Here is a 21,765-nt window from a genome sequence, read left to right as displayed (position 1 = left end):
TTTTGTTCTTTCTGTTGTTGGGACCCTCTGAGATGGGAGCCACAGGAGGAATTACATCTCCTTTGTTCTCTTTTTCTTTCATGCTGTGCTTCATTTCCTTTTCTTGTGCTAAAGGTTAGAGGAAGGAGAAAGTATTGTTACAGGGAATAAGGAGCCAGAGGTCTAAGGCAGTTGTGGACGCACAACAGGCAAGGAGACTAAGAATTATGAAGAAATGAATCATGGAATCACAGAATGGTTTGGGTTGGAAGGGACCTTGAAGGTCATCTGGTTCCAACCCCCCTGCCATGGTCAGGGACACCTTCCACTAGACCAGGTTGCTCAAAGCTCCCTCCAGCCTGGCGTTGAACACTTCCAGGGATGGGGCATCCATAACTTCTCTGGGCAACCTGTTCCAAAGCCTCACCACCCTCATAGTGAAGAATTTCATCCTTGTATCTAATCTAGATCTACTCTCTTTCAGTTTAAAGCCATTACCCCTTGTCCTATCACTACGTGCCCTTGTAAAAAGTCCATCTCCGGCTTTCTTGCAGGCCCCCTTCAGGTACTGGAAGTCTGCTACAAGGTCTCCCCGGAGCCTTCTCTTCTCCAGGCTGAACAACCCCAACTCTCTCAGCCCGTCTTCATAGGAGAGGTGCTCCAGCCCTCTGATCATCTTCATGGCCCTCCTCTGGACTCGCTCCAACAGGTCCATGTCCTTCTTACATTGGGGGCCCCAAAGCTGAACGCAGTACTCCATGTGGGGCCTCAAGAGAGCGGAGTAGAGGGGGAGAATCACCTCCCTCGACCTGCTGGTCACACTGCTTTTGATGCAGCCCAGGATACGGCTGGCCTTCTGAGCTTCTCATCAACCAACACCCCCAAGTCCTCCTCCTCAGGGCTGCTCTAAATAATCATCTGGGACTTATGCTTTCCAGGCATTTTTCTTCCAGTTATGAACGTTGATCGTAACTGCAGAGGAAACGGCTGCTACTAGGACAGACAGAAGAATCAATTTCTTTTCCATTTTGGGCATTTTATTTGAAATTAATCGAAAGACCAGAACAGCAGCATTTATAAAAGGTACCCAGAAAAACAAAGAATCTTCTGTTGATTTCAAGTCACATGTTACTTACATACAGAAACTATTTCATTTCGGTAGCTTATAGTCATAGTGATATTGATCAAAGGCACCTGCAACTGTCTTGGTTGCACATGCACTGTAGTAATTATGCATGCAAATGAGCAAATTAGACATTTTTGTGGTTGATCACCAGTATAATTACTATAACTGAATATACGATCATGGTAACTGTACACACAAATTACACATGCATGCAGTTTTAAAAACCAAGCGTTGCATTCATTGTCTCTATTTTGATAACGTCCTATGGAAACAGTCCTCCACTGGAAACAATAAAAACTAATAATTTTTTAAAAGATGTACATTTATTCAACTGTCTACTGAACATTAAAAAAATATAACAATCCAGTAATTTTGTTTTCCAAGCTGATATATCAGCAAAACTTCAGCACTGTCATAAGATTTACCAACTTAAAAAGAGTAAGATATTTAATCATAGCCTTTTATTCCTCCTTTTAATACATATTTATTAACCTGTAACTTCAATAAGATATTAAAGGATCGGAAATTATTTGAAAAAATAATGCATATGATCAAACTTTTTAAAAAGAGCTGAGCTAAATTTCCATTAGCTCATCATAGAGATAAGTGGAAATATTTTAAAAGTTTGGATTTTTATCAGCCTCAACACTTAAATACACAGGATTTGATTATACCTCAGACCAGAAGAGTTGGTGCATTCAAACCCATACAAGGTATTTTTCTAAGATACATGAACAACAACATCGAAAAAACGCTTTCATCTCTGAAGCCCAGGTTTTGATCCATCCATATTAACATAAGGAACGATTTTGCTAGGGCAAAAGCATTTATTATTAAGTATTTCAAAGAATGTGACAGAAGTAATAAAATATTTAGATATTGCTGTATTCCGGCAGATCACGGCGTAGTCGTATTGCCTTCAGCTTCTCTACTTTGATTTTTGTTCGCAACAGTTCTTCTTCCAGTTGCTGCTTTCTTTTCAAACCATCCCTTTTTTCTTGGACATAAAGACCAATTTTTCTTTGATTTTCTAATATTATTTGATGCTCCTCTTTCAGCATTTGTAACATCTGTGGGTCATACCCACACATTGGTCTAAAGCGTTCTCCAACCTCAAGCCTAAAAAACTCATCCCTTCTTGGTATAGGAGAGGGAGACATCATCACTCTCATATCAACTGAAGATACTGATGTTGAAGGAGACCTTTCCATTATATGCACCAGCTGGTGTTCTTCCTCTTGTTCTAGGTTCTCATTTTGCTGTGAGTCTATAATCAAAGAAGGGGGAGGTTTGACATCCTCTTCCGACTGCAACTCCATCATGACTGTCGCAGGATGGTGATCCAACATTGCCTGTGGTGAACTGGTACCAGCAATTGTTTCTTTATCGATACTAGCACTAGAACACACAAAATCATATTTAAATAATCCATTAAAAACTATTTTTAAAAGGCGTAGCTGTAAGTAACCAAAGCTTAATTTGAAATACTACTCTGCCTTCTATGCCTGGGACTCTACTTCGTTACATGAACACCACCTGTACCCCTCCTTCTTTCCACCACACGTATACAGCCCTGTCTTACTCAGATTCTATCGCTATAAAGGCAGTATAGCCAACAGAGAACTATCCTGGTAGGCCCTCCTTCTGACACGGGAGAAGCAAGAAGAGCCATTAGTGACAAATGAGAATAAAAACAAAGCAGCAGCAAGTGATGCAAGTGACAAAGAGTTTATATAATATATAATGTGATTTTAAAAGGGCATAAATTTAGATTGAGCAGACTGTGGCAGAAATGTTTCCATCTCCCAAACTTATTCATCTCCTCCTGTTCTAATGTGTTCCCTGTTTCCAATTCATGTACCCAAGTATGTACATGAGGTTGTGTTTTTTTTAATGTAAAACAATGACTGAATAAAATTACACAGAGCCTTGGGAGAAGAAACCAGAGCCCAAATGATAACCCTGCCAGTAGATTAGGGAATCAAGCTAATCCTTGCTCCTTCACTTTGAATTGGTGATCTCAATATTTTTCTGAAGCTTCAAGAGAAGACACAGAAATGTTCCCATTAAGAACAGCCTATAGTTCTGTGCATTTCTTTTTTGAAAGTACAACTCCCACTTGACTCATCTGTCTTTGTGTAAACTCCTGAGTCAGCAGCACCTCAAATCATGATTTGACATTACATTGGCTTTGATGATAATAATGGCTCGAGCTGTTCCTGCCTACTTCTCTACCATCAGTTGTGTTCGAAACCCTACACTTCTGCACATCGCTCCTTTATTCAGGTAATGTTTTTTAAGCCAGATCAGCTTCTTGATCTATTTTACAGTACAGATCTACAAAGAATACTTTCAGCATGACTGGGAACGCAGTACAGTGTAACATGGGAACAGGAATATATTAACCTGGTACCAATACTGAAGACAGTGCATCATCACGGCCATGACTGTCTAAAACAGAGCCTGTAACTGGTGGCTGCAAGTATGAGACATTCCCCAAACCTTGAAGAACTGAGCTGCTGCTAGCAGCTACAGGCAGCGACTGGATCCGTGATTAATATAACATTTGTGGATGCTTCCCAACCCTGGAGGACCTGAGTTGCTGTCTATTAAATTGGGGGGTGGGAGGTGTTTGTTTACACATTTTAAACTCCTTGTGAGCCCTACAGTCCACAAATTGAGAAACACTATCTGCTAATTAAAACACTCTCCTGGTTAGCAGTAGATGTGGGTTCAAATTCCGAGAAGCAAAGGAGAAATTTAATCTGTACATCCTACTTCTGCTGTAAATGCACAAACTCCTTAATCAAAAGGTGGCATGATCATCTCTTCTGCATCTCCCATGGTCTTCAAAACTCTTGGTTTAAAAGAAATAAGCAGTCATGGTTGCAATTTCCAAAGGACCCTGATCTAGTCTGCCATCCATTAACATTAAAGTGCAATTTCTAGAATAAAAGCATGAAAGCTTCTCAATACTCAATTATAAAAACGTTCAACAGGGTCAGAGCAATATATTTTCCAAAAATTAATCCTGTCAACCACCTAAACTATTTTAACTAAAGATTTAAAAAAAAAAAAAAAGTCCATCTGAGGCAGGTATTGAAAACAGACCTTTCATTTATTTTGTGAAGAAAATACCAGGATAATCTTAATTCTATTGACTGTTACCTGAGCTGCCTATAGAGCATCAATTATATCACCTTACTCCCTCCTCCTCATGCCACAAAGCTTCACCTTTTCCTATACACCTCTTTCTCACATTCCTTTTACTCCTCTCATTGAACATCGGAAGTATTAAAACAAATTTTCACTTGTTTTCCCCAGTGCTGACTGTAATTCTGGGCTTCCCCCTCTTCACAACCGCAGCTTCTAATACAGCTTCCCGCCTCCTTATTTGCTGGCTCCTGGCCAGCTTCTAGCCTGAGAAAAGTGGAAACAACCAGCAGGAGAAGCAGGTCATTCTGACAAAAGGAAACAGACAGAGAGCAGAAAGAGAAAGTGAGAGAGGTTCAAGAGAAGAAAGATAGGTAAGATTTAGTCTAACATAGACTACAGCCTCCGAACAGTGAAAAATCCATCTCTTAAAGCGTAATCCACACAGAACTAGAAAATTACCAAATCTTCAGGTAACTCTGATGAGGCTTTTTTTTTCCTTAGAGTCAGTCTCTTAAGAGGAAAACAATTAGACAGCAAAGAGAGAAAGAAGGAATTGAGAAACAAAAGAGCCGCCTGTATGGTGGTTACTAATGTTGTTTCTGACAACTTGACTGAAAGACAAACAACAGCTACCACAATTGGGGGATGGTGTTTATAACCCTGCAAGCACCCAGGATTCACCAGGTTTTGTTTAATCACAGCGAGCTAGAAATTGCTTAAAGGTGCGATTAAGAATTTGGGTTCATTGTAAGTTGTATTTCTGTCCTACAAAACCTAAGCCATATCCTGGCGAGTTAAAACCCAATACAAGGTTTTGAAAATTAGGGTAAAATGTAACTCGGAGTTAAAATTAGAACTATAAAATAATGATATATTTGGGCAGGGAAAAATCATTTAAATGATATACTTTTCCTTCAGAACACAGTGTATTGGCTGTTCCTAGGAACAACCATTTTGGGTAAGCAGTAATCAAGTCAACGTTCCCAGAGCCATAAGGGACTGCAAAAAATGTTTAAATTATAGGAGACGAACTATGGAGATCATTAGCTCTTAATCATTCACGAAAAGCGTCAGTGCTTTTTATAAGCCGATCTACAAACCAAAGTTCTCACACTATTTTTTTTTTCCTCCTTACAAAAGTTGGTAGTCAAGACACTGCAACCTTTATTAGCGCAATTAAAAGCCTTGTTTTGTTCCAGAGAATTCTTTGGAACAGTTCCTCCAGGGGCATTCACCAGGAGCAGCAGTGCAGCCCAGTTGCTTCAGACTTCTTTACGCAAAGGACCCACAACAGCATATTTTTAGAGCATCTGGCATGTTGGGGTTTAGACAATTGTTACCATTCAGTTCAACCAGTGGCACCATGAATCCAATTCAGCGTGTGTGCGCATGCCAGCTTTTCTTAGAGTGTTACGCTGCTGCACCAACTATCAGTATATCTGATTAAAATACGGAAAGTTCGCTGCCCATTAATCTGCTTGGGAAAATAAGAAAAATCAGAGCTTTCTCAAGGTTGCTGGGGAGTTATTTGAGCTTTTTTCCCTCCTCCCTAGCTTAGTTTTTGTATCTGGAGGAACCAAAACCTGACCCAGGCATTTTTTGATCCCTCAAGGACCAATACAGAACCAGCAGAGTGTTGCAAGTCAGATATGAGGGGCATTAGCCAGCTGTGGGAGAAAGCCTGCATGCTGCCTGCCTGTATTATGTCTGGCTCAAATCTAGACAGTGTGTCTCACTTTACTGAGCAGTAAAAAAAAAAAAAAAATCCTACAAAAAAAGAAAACTTCTAGCGCTGTACCTCTCAGCTTCTCTCTGTATTTAAACTACCTAAGATACAGTACAAAACTGCTTGGAGTTTAGACTGCAATTAGCTTTGCTCCAGTTCCAGGGAACCACCGTCAATGCAAGAAAAGTATAATTTAAAAAAACATTTGCACTCACAAAGGCACTGTGGTGTGGGGAGTCTCATTTTTTTTTAAAGGATTGGGATCAGTTAAAACATAACATGCAAACATCAGAGTAAATGAGAGAAAAAAGGTGTATGAGTAAGGTTTCTTAGCCCTGTGAACTAACTTTATTAAAAATCTTCTATAAACCAGTAATAGTGCCATATGTTGCAAAATGACTGCAGTATTACCTTAAATGGAGGAGAATAGCCATCACTTTGCCAGTGTTTGAATAATCTGCCTATTAAAAGGTAGGGGAGGGGTAGAGGTTGGAGCTCCTATTTCTCTGATTCTCTCTTAACCCTCACTTTCCAGAGTATGACAAAGACTCTGAAACAGGCTTTGAAAGAGACCTGGCAAAATGAATGCAGTGCTAAGTCACCATAAAGCTTCCCATAAAACAAAGGCAATATTATTTTGTCATTGTTCCCCATCTGGGGATTTTCTCTGATAAACATTTCCTTTAGGAGCCTGAACAGAAGCAAAGCGTTACAGAGTAGATAGGAGGCGCCATCATTTTCATTCAGTAACAAAATAAAAAGAATCGTCTCACCTTTGAACACCGCTCCTGTCTCTTAAACACACACTGGAAATCTGTGGAATCATCTCCACAACTTTCTTGGTTGGCTCGGAAATGCTGCTTTTACAATCTGAGTGAGTCTCCTTTTGCTGCAATAGCTCCTGCTTGGCATATTCTTTGAGCCTCTTGTACAGCGTGCGCAGGCCCTGTGCAGTACGAGGAGGGCGATCTACTCCGATGGCATTGTAGTTATCAGCTATGATATCCCAGCATTTGTTTTTTTCCACTATTACGGAATGCTTATTGGTATGTTCCTCGAGAATTTTAACGTACGGCTTCACGAGTTTTAGCAAATCGAGCTTTTCAGATAAGGTAAAATTAGAAGATCTGGCCTTCCCAACCATTGTTGTCTTTGAATTAAGGAAGCCGTTTCTGAAGCCACCATGCAGTCCCTAGCTCTGCTCAGCTCTTTTTCACAAACAGAAAAAGATCAGGCTTAACTAGGCTAGTCTCATTTAGGCCCACGCCTACAAGGGAGGGTTTATTAAAATTCCTTCAGCTTAAGCTGACGCAGGTTCAGGAAATCTGCTTAAGCCAAGCCTGACCTACATAAGGCTTCAGACTGAAGAAGACGAGAAGAAACAAGCAAAATACACTTTTGTATGAAGAGACCAGACACACGCAGGATTTAAAAACACAAAGGTTTAAAGATTAGCACGTTACCCAGCTAAAAATTACCTAATTTAGCTGGAGTAACAAGCTCTGACACATCTCCCTAGCGCTCTCGCACGTATCTCAAACTGAAACCGCGCTCGAGATGATTTTACACGTAACGATGTCCCCGCAAAAAGCAACAACCGCTCCGCCACACGCGCGGAGCGTTACGGGGAGCGGGCGGCGAGCGGCGAGCGGCCGCGGCGGCGGGCGAGGGCGGCGCGCGCAGGGCGCTCCCTGACAGAGCCCCCGGCCGCCGCCGCCGCGCGCCCCTGCGCCATTTGCATAATGCTGGTCCCGCTGTCAATCAGGGGCGGCACAGCCTCCAGCCGGTTAGGTTACACTCAGGCGCGCGCCTCGCAGTAAAGCTGAGCTTCTCCTGCACTCGGCAGCCGGCTGCCGCTACCTACACGGGGGCTTCTTAAAGGGCCCGCTTCTCCCGGCCTCCGAGGCCCGCGGGGAGGGCCGCACAGTGCCGGCCCCGAGGGCCGCCACGCCGTCGGCTGCTTGCGGTCGCCTCGGCCCGCAGCTCTGCCCCGCGAAAACCCGCCGGCCTCCCAGCGCCGGTGTCGGCGCCCCCGGGTCCGCCGGGACGGACAACGGCGCGATCGCAGGCTGGGGCCACAGCCGCGAGAGGCTACAGTCAGTCGTGACAGACGCACCGAGTGCCTGATCGCGTGCGGAGACCGGCGTTTTCATAGTACCCACCAGCAAACAACCTGCCTCTGTAATAATAATACTTCCAGGCACTCTTTCAGGATAAAAATCTGATTTTTATTAACGCTGTGCGCATGCATTTCTAATGTGTGCTCGAAAACATATGGCCTTAAACCAAGCCTTTGCATAAAACTGCAGGCAGGGCTCTAAATTTCCCTGGGCGACACTGAATCAGCAAATCGGAGAAAAAGCAAAACCTGCAGATGAAAGGAAAGGTGCTCTCCAGTACAAGAGATAAAACCTAAGTTTGAAAAATGACGTACGTGACTGAAAGAGTCTGGAGGGTGGAAACAAACACCGTTTGAGAGAGTGGCAACAGCTTCAAGCTTAACATGTTCAGCCTTGAAAAGAAGGGAGCCTGGAAGGGGGGTGAAGGAAAGAGAAATCTAATTATAGTTCGAAATACCTTAAGGCTATAAAGAACTACGTATAAACTTGTTTGCTCTAAGGGAAAAAAACCCGAAGCAGACACAAGCCGGGTTCAAAACAAGAAATTCGAACTAAACAAAGGGAGACTTTTAACTGCTAAAAATCAATTAGCATTTGGAATAACGAGCACGTTTGGAACCATTTCTGAGGCTTGGCTTGCCTGTACCACCTAACGAAATTGCAACCAGTCCACTTTGCTGGAATTGCTTTCAAGCCAAGATTAAATACAGCGTTTTGTAGTCTGAAGCCCGTTACAGTAGAATTTGAGACAGAAAATACTCATGTGGTTAGAAGCACTGTATGAAAACCATTACTTTTAAACACCTAATCCTTCCCTATTTCCCCACACGTTGCTCTTTACTAATATTAAGAGTAGAAAGCTGGTGGTTATCTTTTTCTTTTTTTTTTCAAATTGATGCACTTGATTATTCTTTGGTAACTGTCAAAAACATAAAAATAAAAAAGGACTATGCCTCAGATAGCGGAGGCTGCCGGCCGCATCAGAACTGAGTCACAGGCGAGCCGAGGCTGTACCCTCTGATGCTGAAGCAGTTGCGCAGTGCCCAGTCGCTTGACTTTTTAGGGACAAAACGAAAGAAGTCAGTGTTAGGTTGTGTGACTGAAGGCTCCTCCCCACAGGCACAAAGAGCACAGGTGAACAGTGTCGGGCCGAGGAACCCCAATAACCCAAGCAAAAGAAACTGAGCCCTCGGTCGGGCTGCTGCCAGGGCTGTCAGAAACGGGAGCGGCCCAGCGTGCCGGGGTGAGACCCAAAAGGACGGGCCCACGGGAGAGGGTCACTCTAGATCGCCTTGCAGACTGAAGGAGGGGGGTTACTGCCCACTGCGGTATGGGACTCATTATGAGATGCCAGGAAGAGTATTTTGGGATTGCAGGAGGCATTGGACAGGATATTTAGAGGAAGACCCAAAGGCAAGAACAGGGAGAGATGAAAGTGGTTTGGGACAGAACAAGCGTAGGAAAATACTGGAGAAAAAAGGGATAAAAGGGACCAGGTGCACGGAAACAGGTGGCTGCTCGGTACAGTTGTCCAGCCATGCCCTGCACCTGATCCCTGCAGGTCTAGCTTTTTGTTAAACTACGCTTGTAACTATTTTCCTAGGTGAGGGGAATCTCTACGCAATGTGCAGGACGGCATGGACGTGTACATGCCAGCAGCTGGAGTTGTACCGGGGGTGACTGAGGCCCGGGTGCTTGGGGTGCCAGCAAGCAGAGGCCGGAGCCCTCACGTACGGCCTGGGTGCCCGGGTCAGTGCACGATCGCTGGCAAGCATCAAGCTGGACTAGCCAGCAAGTTGGGTATGAGGCTTGGGAGCCAAGAACTGGAGCAAGCAGGAGTCTGGGCCAGATACGGGAGAGACCAGGTCTGAGATTTGGCTACTGGAGGGACCAGGACACCTGGGGACTGGCCACTGGTAAGGCCATAAAGACCAGCTGCCAGAGAGACCCAGTGCAGGTTTGTGAGGCAGCTGGGAGACCAGGGGATCCGGGGCCCAGCTGCTGAGCAGAGTAAGAGCCTAAGGCCTCTTGCTGGAGGGATCCATATTGTATACCTATGTATTTTCCACAAAGAGGCTTTCATCCCAGCCAGCCGGTGAAGGGAAAGGATGAGGCCATTGATGCTGCTTGCGTTGGCGCGAGTGCTGCGCGTTCTGTATGGCTGGCCATATACATACATCTAGTGTGTATACGTGCGCCTCTTGGGAATACACCCTCCGCCTCACTGCGGGCTGGACCTGGCCACAAGGAGCTGCAGCAGTCTCCTCTATACTGGGCTACCAGATGCAGCAACTCCTAATGTAGACCTATTTAAACTTGTATTGCTTTATCACCTTGGTGCTTAATGTTGCTAGAGAGACCAAGTTTCTACACTAATGCAATTATAGCAAAATACCGCTACAAAGATTTCTTTTGAGCAAGTGCCTGAAGGAATCAGTCTGAATTACATATTGTTCTGCAGGAGTGTAAAATAACCGTTGTGAAAATTAAGCTGGCTGCCAACCAAGATTTTTTCCTTCCTTTTTAAAATAGCTCTGCTCATCAGCCTAAGGTCATATCAGTACTTGGATGAGAAATCACAGAAGGTGAGAAGCCTGGATGTTAATGTTACATATAGGCTTCTTTGAGCTAAAACAATAGGTGTAGTTCCAAGACAATTATAAAAAAAGAAATGTTGCCACGCAGTCCACCCTTCCTCCTGTACCTTCCACCAACATTGGCACTTATGCAGCACAGTGCACAGCCAGTTCAGGGAGATGATCCAGCTAGAGACTAATCTCTTTTTTTTTTTTTTTGGCAAGCATAGAGTTTAATAATTGGTTTAAGTCAACATAAATGTGGGACATTGCCAAAACAGAAATTTCTGCCTCCCCCCAACCCTGTCATGTTCCCGCCCCTTCGCTGTGCTGATACGAGCACACACGAATCTTCTGAGCAAGTCAGATAAGGGAACTGATTTGTCTGCAAATTAACCATTTTTTTCTGAGCTGGATTAGTTTTAACCACCAGCAGTTCCTTGATCCAGTAAGCCACAGGACAAATCATAGAATCGTCAAGGTTGGAAAAGACCATTAAGATCATCGAGTCCAACTGTTAACCTATCACTGCCAAGTCCATCTATATCATGTCCCTAAGCACCACATCTATCCATTCTTTAGATACCTCCAGGGATGGAGACTCAACCACTTCCCTGGGCAGCCTGTTCCAGTGCCTGAATACCCTTTTGGTGAAGAAATTTTTGCCTAATATCCAACCTAAACTTCCCCTGGTGCAGCTTGAGGCCGTTTCCTCTCGTCCTATCACTCATTACTTGGGAGAAGAGACTGACCCCCACCTCACTACAGCCTCCTTTCAGGCAGTTGGAGAGAGCAATCAGCTCTCCCCTCAGCCTCCTCTTCTCCAAACTAAACAACCCCAGCTCCCTCAGCCGCTCCTCATAAGACTTGTGCTCCAGACCCTTCACCAGCCTCGTTGCCCTCCTCTGGACAGGCTCCAGCACCTCCATGTCCTTCTTGTAGTGAGGGGCCCAAAACTGAACACAGTACTCGAGGTGCGGCCTCACCAGTGCCGAGTACAGGGGCACGATCATCTCCCTGGTCCTGCTGGCCACACTATTCCTGATACAAGCCAGGATGCCATTGGCCCTCTTGGCCACCTGAGCACACTGCTGGCTCATGTTCAGGCAGCTGTCAACCAAAATAAATAACTCGCACAAAAGAAATACGTTGAAAAAGCTTCTTCAGACTCTGTCTGGATCATTTTAGGAATATGGTTTGCAATGCACCCTACAAAAACTTGTATTAGCATAACTGAGGGGACAGCAAACCAGGGGTAGCGGGAAGGAAATTCTGGTCACTGCTGAATGAAGTAGTCATACATGCACCCGTTGCATCACTTCACTGCCTTCGATACCTCCTGTTTTAATCCTATGCACAAGGTACAGCTCATTTTTCCTTCATATTTTCCAGGTGGAATTCACTTAATCTATTCAGAATTCTGAAAAGAAGAGGGTCTTGGATTCAGCATTTTGGTTTTAATTTGCTTGATTCTTTCCTTTAAAAAACACACATGCTTCCCAATTTAAATGTTAATATTTAAAAACTCAGGTTTCAAGTGGATGAAATCTTCATATTTGGAAGTTCATGAAAAATGGAAGCTGTGAGAACAGATCGGAGTATTTTTCTAAGGAAAGGAAAATTAGCATGATTCTTTAAAAACTGAGCAACAGCCCCTTGCTAAGGTTGCAGAACTTCAACGGTTGGGAAATAAGACTTAAAACTACAGGTAACAGGTAAGCTCGGGTTTTTGCTGTGGAAAAGTCTAGAACTAATACCAAAAAAACGATACAAATAGTGCATCCTAGAGAGATATCAAGAGATGAATGAATCACAGCTATAATACAGTCAGGGATAAAAGTAGCCAAATGACTGTGAATTGCTGAAAAAGCTCAATGAGACCAAGTTTTACAAGTGATGGATTTGTATCATGGCCAATAACTGCATCAAGCAGCCCATGTAAATTTAGGCACATTATGACAAGGAGAATGGCTTAAATCAGGGGAGCATCTTGGATGGAGGGAGAGGAAGGTTCCTTTGTCACACGGAACTGAGGAAGAATCTCTCCATGACAGACTTAAAAAGAAAAAATTCACTATAATTCACATGATTCAAATTCACATGATTCAAAGACAAAAAACATCTGAGATAATTAAGGATGCCCTAAGAAAGAACATATTTTGAAAGACATAGTTTGGATCAGACGGCAAACTTGAATGTTGAAGGGAATGACACCGGCTTAAGTGATTCAGGCTGGGACGTTCTAATGCAAAAAATATCAAATCAACAGATAAAGGATTGCTAAACTCTGTGAAGGTGCTCTGCCCACAAAGTGGTAGCCCGAGAATATGTCTGAAGGACATTTGTTCCTATTTAATAATGTGCAAGCAAACTAGCTCTGCAGAGACCTGGGCTTAGCATTTGCAATCACCTAGGAGCCTGAAAAATCATAAGAACAAGAGGACGATGGCAAGATTTGAATCAAAGCTGAAGTGAAACCCTGATACCCCTGTGCTTATGAGAAACTGTAAGAAGATTCAGCAGCTAGGATGGGCTATGTTACACATCACTGAATATACCAGGGTATACTGGCAATGGAAACATTTGGCAAGTATTGAGGCAGTTGCTCACTCTTGCAAATGAATTTGGCAGCTGCATAAGATGACTTGAGAGTGTCTATAGGTAGCAAGGGCTGCAAAAGTTCCATTAGGTCATCATACAGTCCTCTTTACTGACACGACAGCAAGCCAGTGCCAAGTCATTCGATCTGCCTGTCTTAAGAGCCTGCTGCAGCAAAGGGTGGGTGAGAAAGTTTTCAACTCCAAAGGTCTTTCATAGGGACAGTTGTTTCATGGGTAATCTCCAAAACTAAGGGTTGCAGGCATTCTTCATTGTGGAGAAGGTTGAGGATACAAAGTTTTGTGAGCCAAAAGTTGCAAGACGACTTCACCTGGAAGTTACAGTGCTTAAATACATTCTCTTCACACTTCTTAAAAATACTTTTAGATCATGTAAGTTGTGTTTCAAATAGCTTTCTCATTTCAATTGATTTTTTTTCTCATCTTCATCAACACTTTCACCATCAATTTTGCACTTTCTTGTTCTTATCCTTACTGTACATGAACCTCTCAGACCACTCCTTTCCTTTTTCCTGCACAATTATTTCTAAACATTTCTAAACCTCTGTCCTGCATTGGGGGCAGGGAGAACAAGGGGAAGCTTTACCTCTTTTTTTCTGCATCTATTTCTGCGATCACCATCTAGCCCATATTAACTTCTGACATCTAACAGTTCTTGCAACTGCTGCAAGAACAAGGGTGCATGTATCTCATGACAAGCACAGAAAACACAGAAGTTAATGATATAAGTATTACCTTTACAACTCTCGTTGAAACTAGCTTGAATTACATATGGCCTACTCCAGAACTCTTACCAGCTCAAATTCCACGCGTAAAAGCTAACTACACTTCTGTCCCCTCTGCTGATGTAAGGCATTCTCTCAACATTTAGCCCACTGAAATGGGAAATATTCAAAATGAGACAATTAAAATGCACCCCATGCCAAATTTTAAAGAATTTCTCTTCATCTCAGTCTGACATTCCAGGGCCCACATATTCAGATCTGTAACCATCCTTCAAACTAAGTTTGGCTTAAAGCTACAGGACTCTAAATTATAATACTAAGTGACTATACAGCACCGTGAATTAGCTCTTCACTTTATAAGTCATGTCCTTAAAAAAAGGAAAGCTAAGAGCACCACTCTCTGCAAATTCAGAAGTGTGTCCAGTTCCTAATACATGCTTATATCTTCTCTGATACTCTCTTCCTACAAGCTTTTTGATGACTCATCAGAAGCAGCTGAGAAATACAAAGATTTTAAATTATGATTTTCTCAGGATATTTTGCTTGAATTCTTGAATCTCCATTAGTAAGATAGCCTCTAGAAAAAGAAACAGTGTAAGAGAAGCCAAGTTTCTGCAATTCTTCCATCTTTTCATAGAGAAATGAAAACGGTGGAGATTACGCTTTTAAATACTAGCCTCAAAATACTTCCCCATGCACTATTCCCTGCATTTGACATAGCAGCAGCTTTCTCCATTCTTCTAATTTTGCTCAGCGGATATTTTGAGGACAGTGAGATAACCATCTTACCACTGTCCTGTTGGTTTTAGGAAAGTCTTATTGTGACAAAGCTTCTGTTTCAGCAGAAGACTTAAGGCCCAAAGGCAAAAGCTGGGACTGAACTCTAGTTATGCTGGCATGGCAACAAAGGGGATCCAAACAATAAGCATAGCCACAGAAAGATTTGGTGACTATCTTTAAGGGATCCAGGCCAAGTCTGTAATAATACTCATGATAGCTCAAAAAAAACTTCCAGTTCTCTTCAATAAGACATTTCTTGTCCCTCCATCTGATAGCTACGTTCTCTCTATCTTCCCTTAAATCCACCTTTGTGGAGACAATCCTATTGGAGTCAGGAGGGCTGGGGGAGAAAAAAAACAACCCTCACACCAGGATTTTCCAAAGGGTGGGAGAGTAGAAAAGAAAAACAGCCAAGAAATTTAGAATAGCCATGTATTTCTCTTTTGCCTGTCTTCACTCCTTACGCACACACACAGAGCCTGATAATAAATTTTGATAATCAAGAAGAAAATAAGAAGAAACTATGTGTACAGCTTCCCTCAGAATGAATGAGGAAACTGAAAGAATTATTACTGCTAAACCTGCATCCTTGAAAATAGTCTCTGTACAGAGCATTTCCCAAGTTCCTAATTTTTAAAGTTACAGTATTAGATAATTTCATTTTCAATATATTGCAGACTATATGCCATGTGTTTGCATGCAACTCCCGGGAGCTAAATTATAATAAATATATTGGGATAGTAAATTCATTTCCCAACGCATCCCCTGCCACCTCTTGGAAAGGGGAGTTTCCTTTATATCTGCAGTTTCAACATTAGGTCTCCGTCTCTGCACAAGAAAAAGTAAGTCTTTTTTTCTTGTTTACAAATTTTAATTTTCAATAACTTAACAAGTTAAAAAAATGCATAAAGGATTGTTATCTTTACATGCAGCACAGCTCTCTTCAATAGCGGATATATCACTACTCAAAAGTAAAGAACCTAACAATTTATATTTTTTTCACTGTAAAGAAGCAACAGCAGTTCCATTCAATAGGCAAGTTACTACTGCAAAACTTTCACTTTAAGCCCTCCAACTTTTGGGAAAATGTTGAATATCTTACATCTAATAGAACTCTGGTTTTCTTTATTTTCTGACCATGTAATGCCCTTCTGATTTCTGGTTTCCCTTCCTGTCTCCTTCATGATCTCCATTAGTTCAAATACACATATCTGAGCAAACTTAACTAGGACAAATGAAAAGTATATTTCACTGTCAATTCACTACGCTTTTCTCAAATGTGTGAATATCGTGGTTATATCATCTGTCATTACATAAAGCCTAGTTATTCACATGACAGCAAGATATGATCATATCAAATTATAAATTATGTTCTACTAACTGTGGAAATAACACACTAGAATTATGCAAGTCTGGATTTGTTTCACAGCAGCCTATTATACTGCGTTGCAGGTGGCTACCCCGTCCAGGAAAGCAGCTTTGCAGTTGCTTAATATTAGACGAAACGTTGCCTTTGGTGGTAAAGCTGGTGTAAGTTCCTTCTTACCACCTTACTCTTGGTTGCTAATTCTACTACCACAGCATATCTTACTGCTCAGCTGGTGGGCAGCCCAAATTCAAGATGAGTAACGCTGGTTAGGGATGTGAACTTCTTCAACAGGCTAGTGCATCACCTAAGCATACAATATTCTTTTGCTTGCTTTCAGTCTAAGGCAGCTGACTCCAAGTTACCTGACTATTGCTACAATCCAGTAATGGTTTCTCCCCTGACAGACCTTAAAACTAAAGAAGCAGGGAAGTCATGGCTGCTGCATTTGGTGCTTCTGAGCACAGAAATAAGCCCTTAAGGACAGTGTTCTGTTCAGTACCTAGTTCTGGTCACTACCACGCTGAAGATGATGAATCTATAGGAAGAGGAAGGAAAGAAAGAAAGAAAGAAAGAAAGAAACCAAAAAAAAAAACCCCCAAAAACCCCAAAAAATCCCACTAACTAAAAACCCTGAAGAGTCGTGAGAACAAGCAATGGCAGACTGAAGAACCTCTCTCTTTTTATTCTTCTTTATTTTTTTTTAAGTCCTGAGAATTTTGAACACTTTAAGATTACAGTAGTAAAGTTACTTTGCTAAAATGCTGTTCCCTGGTTTGCCATCTCCATGCATAACTGAAAACAACGCATGACCACAGCCAAGGGGAAACCTGAGCATAATCAGCTGGGGAAATGCTAGGGAAGGTTTTATGCCAGCAGCAAAGTAGAAGACATCATCTTGCATCCCAAGGAAGAGCACCAAGCAAAAGGTGTTGTCCTGAGGAGATGCCTGAAAGTCCCAAAGCTCCAGACCAGAAAATGCAAGCCATCGAGCACTAAATAATCACAGCAGTCTCAGTGAGAAGTCTACCTGCAACATGTCGACTGCTGTGCAGTGGGGTACTGGGCCAATAGGTGACAATTTCCATATATACCTATCAGGGTTGATGTATAAATGTACAATTCTGGAACCAGTGTCAGATCAGAGATACGGACAATTTATCTTTCAATACATTTAAATCAATCTAGTTTTCTTAACTAATCCCCATCCCCTGAGATGAACTGATCAAACAGGTACAGACAACAGTAAAGAAACTACCCTAAATTTAGAAACAGCTTGTCTATTCATTTGTTTATCCACTATTGTAGACTATTCTGCCCACAGCACTGCAGGGAGAAGGGGGTCATTTTAAATCATAAAGAGCTAGCAAAGTAATTTGATACAATGTCGAATAAGAAACGATAACAAAATTTACAAACTTGTAAAATCTAACTTGCAAACAATGCTGTAATAAATTATTTGCACTCAGGCACCCAGTAACACCTTAGTTGTACTAAGGTGTACTTAGTTATTATTAAGAGCTACAAATGTTTATGCAGTATCTTTTACCCAAAGACTTAACTGCTTTACCAACTGTTCATAAAAACATTTGAGGGGCCCACTGAACTGCAGCTATACATGCAGCTCCACCACTAAAATAGACAGATGGTAAAAATACTCCTGACTGGAATATTTTTTCCAGTTCAATCTGTGAAGTGCAATAATAGAAATGAATGCAATAACAGAAATTACAATTAACACTTCTACTTTTGCAGATATCCAAGTAATTCTAGCAATAATATGCTTCATTATGAGATGTGAGGCCTGAATGTTTTTAGTTGTATTATCTAGAAACCAAAAGTACACAGTTAGACTGAAATCAGAGAATATGACAAATCCTGAAAATAACATTTTTTTAATCCTCTGATTAAAAGTGATAGGCAATTGATTGCTACTGTCGTAACTGAATGAAAAGTGAATTTTCTCTTACGATATTCAAATTCATTGGTTAAGGAGGTTTTTTATTCATATCAAGTGACAGGAGGTATCAGACTAACCTGTAATAATGTTCTAGAAAGCTGAAGGAACCAACAAACATTGCTATTATGAAAATAAAACTGACTTAAATGAGCAAAGAGTCTAAGCCTTATAAACCAATGTACTCGGTAAACATTAACATTCCAGAGAAGACAGAGAAAATATATTCAAAACTATATGCAAATAATTAATACGGTTAATATCATAGGCATGAAAAACATTCAAAAACATCTGTTGAGAGACATAGGGTGAACACATTAATCCTGTTATGAAATACAGTTACAATCTGTCTGCATTGTTAGCTCAAAGATAGTATTTGAGTATGACTTCTGACAAAGTTCCTCTTGGAAGATGTTAGATGAAAGACAAAGTACTCCTGAACCAAAAACCAAGCAGAGCTGTAACAGAATGAGACTCTATATCCAGCTTTTCTGTTCACCTACATCAGGTTCAAACAATGAAATCTCAATCTAACCAGAATCTTGCATCTAAGTATGCAGGTGAAAGAGCTGTTCATTTCCACACACGATATAGTAAGCCCAAAGGAAAAAAAAGCAACATTCTCCTAAATTAAAAATACCAACAGAAAGCAAGCTGTAAACTCAGATAATAAGCATCAATTAAATTATGTATGTTTTATATAAATAAAAAAATATATATTAAAAATGTTAAATTGAAGAAGGAAATGTAGGTAAAAGCCTCAGTTGTGGCCAGTCCTGCTTACTAGCAACACTGAGGACACACTAAGAGATCTGTCTGTCCCTTGTTTCTTCAAATTCAAATTATTTGTATTTTTTTGTTATTGCTTTTAGGTCCTCAGAATGTAATGAGGACAAATAGAAACCAAGCACTTTTAAGAGCTGCAATAATATCCTTCCAAACACATTTATGATTTTGTTTTCAATTACTGTTAAATAGTTTAGGAATGTTAAAGTAACTTTCATTTTTAAAGAGCATGCAGACTTATCTGACAGAATTCTCTTCAGGCATGTGAGAAAAAGCACTAATAACAATGTCAAATAAATTACCTCCCCTCCACACATCCGTTGTCAGTGTCACAAGTACTATATTCTCAATACAAAACAAAGGTACCAAAGAGATTTCTGTGCTCTTTGCCTCTTAAAAACAAGCAAACAGTGATTCATAAAGCAGTAGTAAAGTTCATTTTCCTACAAAGATAGGTATTTATGGAAATACATCATTTTCCAGTATTCACAACTGATAATCACGATTAGTAAACTGCCCGTTGAACAGCATGTTCAATATCTTACAGTTCAAACCCTAATATCACCAAATCTGTCTTAAAATTACAACACATAGGTAGCTTTCACTCAACGACAGTTGCTACGATCTTATTAAAACATCTTTAGAAATACACCATCTCGTAGAATTTCAGAGTCCCTTACACTTTACTTTTATTAGTGAAATTTTAGGAAAAAGTTTATTTTGAAAAGAAGCCTAGAAAAGCAAGTTTTTTTTCTAAGCCAGATATGCTGTAATTTTCAGATTGATGCTATCTAATCAAATCCTTACTTGTCTACTCCAGGAAATGGACACCATGTGTCAGATAACAAGTTTTTTTGAAAGAATGCACAGCATTTTCGGGGCTGGGTTTCAGAAAGATTAGCTCTATCAACAGTGCAGTTGTCCAATAGTCCACAGGTGTTTCACAAGAATTTCAATGGAAACTGGGGTATTTATTTACACATTCCACTGCTGCACTGGAAACCCAAACACTGCATCTTTGAGCATGATATAAAGCTAACAAACAGTTTATCATCTGCATTAAATGATATGGAGACAATAAACCAAAATAATGCATACACACAGACTTTTTCAATCTTTAGATTATTTTAATGCCCCTTTAACGGAGAAGTCTCCTTTGGCTGAAGAGACTGACAGTCATAATTCCATTACAATATGAATAATAATAAAAAACCCAAACTGACTCTGGCTTTCATAACTGTTTTCCATTACTTCTGAGTTTCATACCAAAAACAGCTTTGACAAAACAATTTCATTTCACACTACAAAGGAGGTTATGGTTTACACAATCTACGCAATTGCTACATTAGCAGTAATGAATAGCAGACAAAAGTGACATAAAGGGCAGAAGCTGTCTTGGAAAAAAAAATCTAAGTTATTAAGAAATTACTTAAGATTTAATGGAGCTCCGATGCAGGATTGTTTTCACAGTACAGTGCTTGCATTCCCAGTGAACCTGATGACAATAACTAACATTGACATTAGATATCCTTATTTTATACCACATTTCATCATAGCTTTACAAAGACTTGCAGGGTTAGCCCCATTGTACAGACATAGAAAGGCTTTGGCACAAAATGGCTTGTTCAGTTACTCAGAAAGGTAGCAGCACATCAACAGAAACAGCTCACCCAGTCTCACTCCACAACTTTTTGGTTATTTTTCTAAAGTCATCACAGAGAACCCCTACCAGCTGCACCCAGAATTCATAACATTGAAAAAGCATTTAGTATCTTTTCCACATCACAACATTTTTTGTTGGGAAGACTGCTGATTTCCCCTCCAGGCCACAGGAAGATTATTTTGGAAATAAATCCACTAGTTATCTTTCAAGTGCACTGCTAGACAGAACCAGCAGACACAAATTTTTGCAGATGTAACAACAGGGAAGCAGGACCACTCAAACAACTTGTCCCATACACACTGAAAATTTTCTGCAAGTATGAGCATCAGAAGAAGCACTGGAAGTTACAGCATGCAGCAGATAAACACTGAAACTCTAAGACCAGAGGGACTTAAGACATACAAGGAGGCTGAATTTTCCCACATTAGATCTGCCAAACAGTGCATACACTTTGGGTCACAGAACACGATCATGGCAGCATCCTCTCAGGGCTATCACAGGGGACCGATCAACGCCCATTTTCTGGGGGTGAAACCCAACAAGAAGAGTCAATGGGAAGGGCTCTCCAGAGCACCTTACAGAATGAAGGGGGTTGCTGCCTACTGGGGCCTGGAACTCATAAGGTGCTAGAAAAGCACTTGGAGATACAATAAGGCTTATAACGAGATTTTTTAAAGGAAAAAAAGCAAAGACAGGCAAAAGGGACAGATGAAGGTGGTTCAGGAAGGAACAAGCATGGGAAAATACAGGGCAAAAAGGGGCCAGCTTTAAACAGGTGACTGGTGAGTACGTGTGTCAAGCAATGTTCCGCACCCTATTGCCACAGTCTGTCCCATCTTCTTATTAAACTACACTTCTAAATATTTTCCTGGGTGAAGAGACTCTATTCTGTATGCATAAGCGTGTATGGAAGTGTACGTGCCAGCAGCTGGAGCTGGACCACACGCAGGTCATAAGGCCCAGGTACCTGATGTGCCGGCAAGCGGAGAGGCCAGAGCGCGTACATACTGCCTAGGTACATATGGCAGTGTGTGACCGCTGGCAAACAGTGAGCTGGACTAGCTGGCACGCAGGGTAAGAGGCTTGGGAGCCAAGTATCAGAGCAGCCATGAGTCTGGGCCAGATAACGGAGAGACCAGCGGGTCTGAGATTTGGATACTGGAGGGACCAGGAAGTCCAAGCGAGTT

The 21,765-nt window shown here is 41.4% G+C and overlaps 2 protein-coding genes across 2 annotated transcripts in view; both read right to left on the bottom strand.

The window, feature by feature from the left end:
* The window catches only part of RAD54B (RAD54 homolog B), a gene marked incomplete at its 3' end in the record, with an annotated part of 66,596 nt that overhangs the window by 37,778 nt on the left and 7,053 nt on the right, over positions 1 to 21,765 (bottom strand). The gene's annotated exons all lie outside the window — the stretch shown is intronic.
* FSBP (fibrinogen silencer binding protein) lies at positions 1,230 to 7,156 on the bottom strand. The gene is made up of 2 exons (XM_082315283.1): positions 6,761 to 7,156; positions 1,230 to 2,503 (listed from the first exon to the last, which is right to left on the bottom strand). Exons 1-2 carry the CDS (start codon positions 7,129 to 7,131, stop codon positions 1,978 to 1,980), a joined length of 897 nt encoding a protein of 298 aa, XP_082171409.1. The 5' UTR covers positions 7,132 to 7,156; the 3' UTR covers positions 1,230 to 1,977.

This window comes from Platalea leucorodia, assembly GCF_965183815.1.
Source record: "Platalea leucorodia genome assembly, chromosome: 1".
NCBI classification, from domain to species: domain Eukaryota; kingdom Metazoa; phylum Chordata; class Aves; order Pelecaniformes; family Threskiornithidae; genus Platalea; species Platalea leucorodia.
Note: the sequence above shows the minus strand (reverse complement) of the source record. Positions and strands in the feature narration are given on the sequence as shown.

What these genes read in the sequence shown, in the direction of transcription:
- FSBP (XM_082315283.1), bottom strand. Translation starts at nt 7,131, where the DNA reads ATGGTTGGGAAGGCCAGATCTTCTAATTTTACCTTATCTGAAAAGCTC. An exon ending in GACAGGAGCGGTGTTCAAAG is followed by an intron (nt 2,504 to 6,760) that starts GTGAGACGATTC and finishes TGTGTGTTCTAG; the next exon opens with TGCTAGTATCGATAAAGAAA.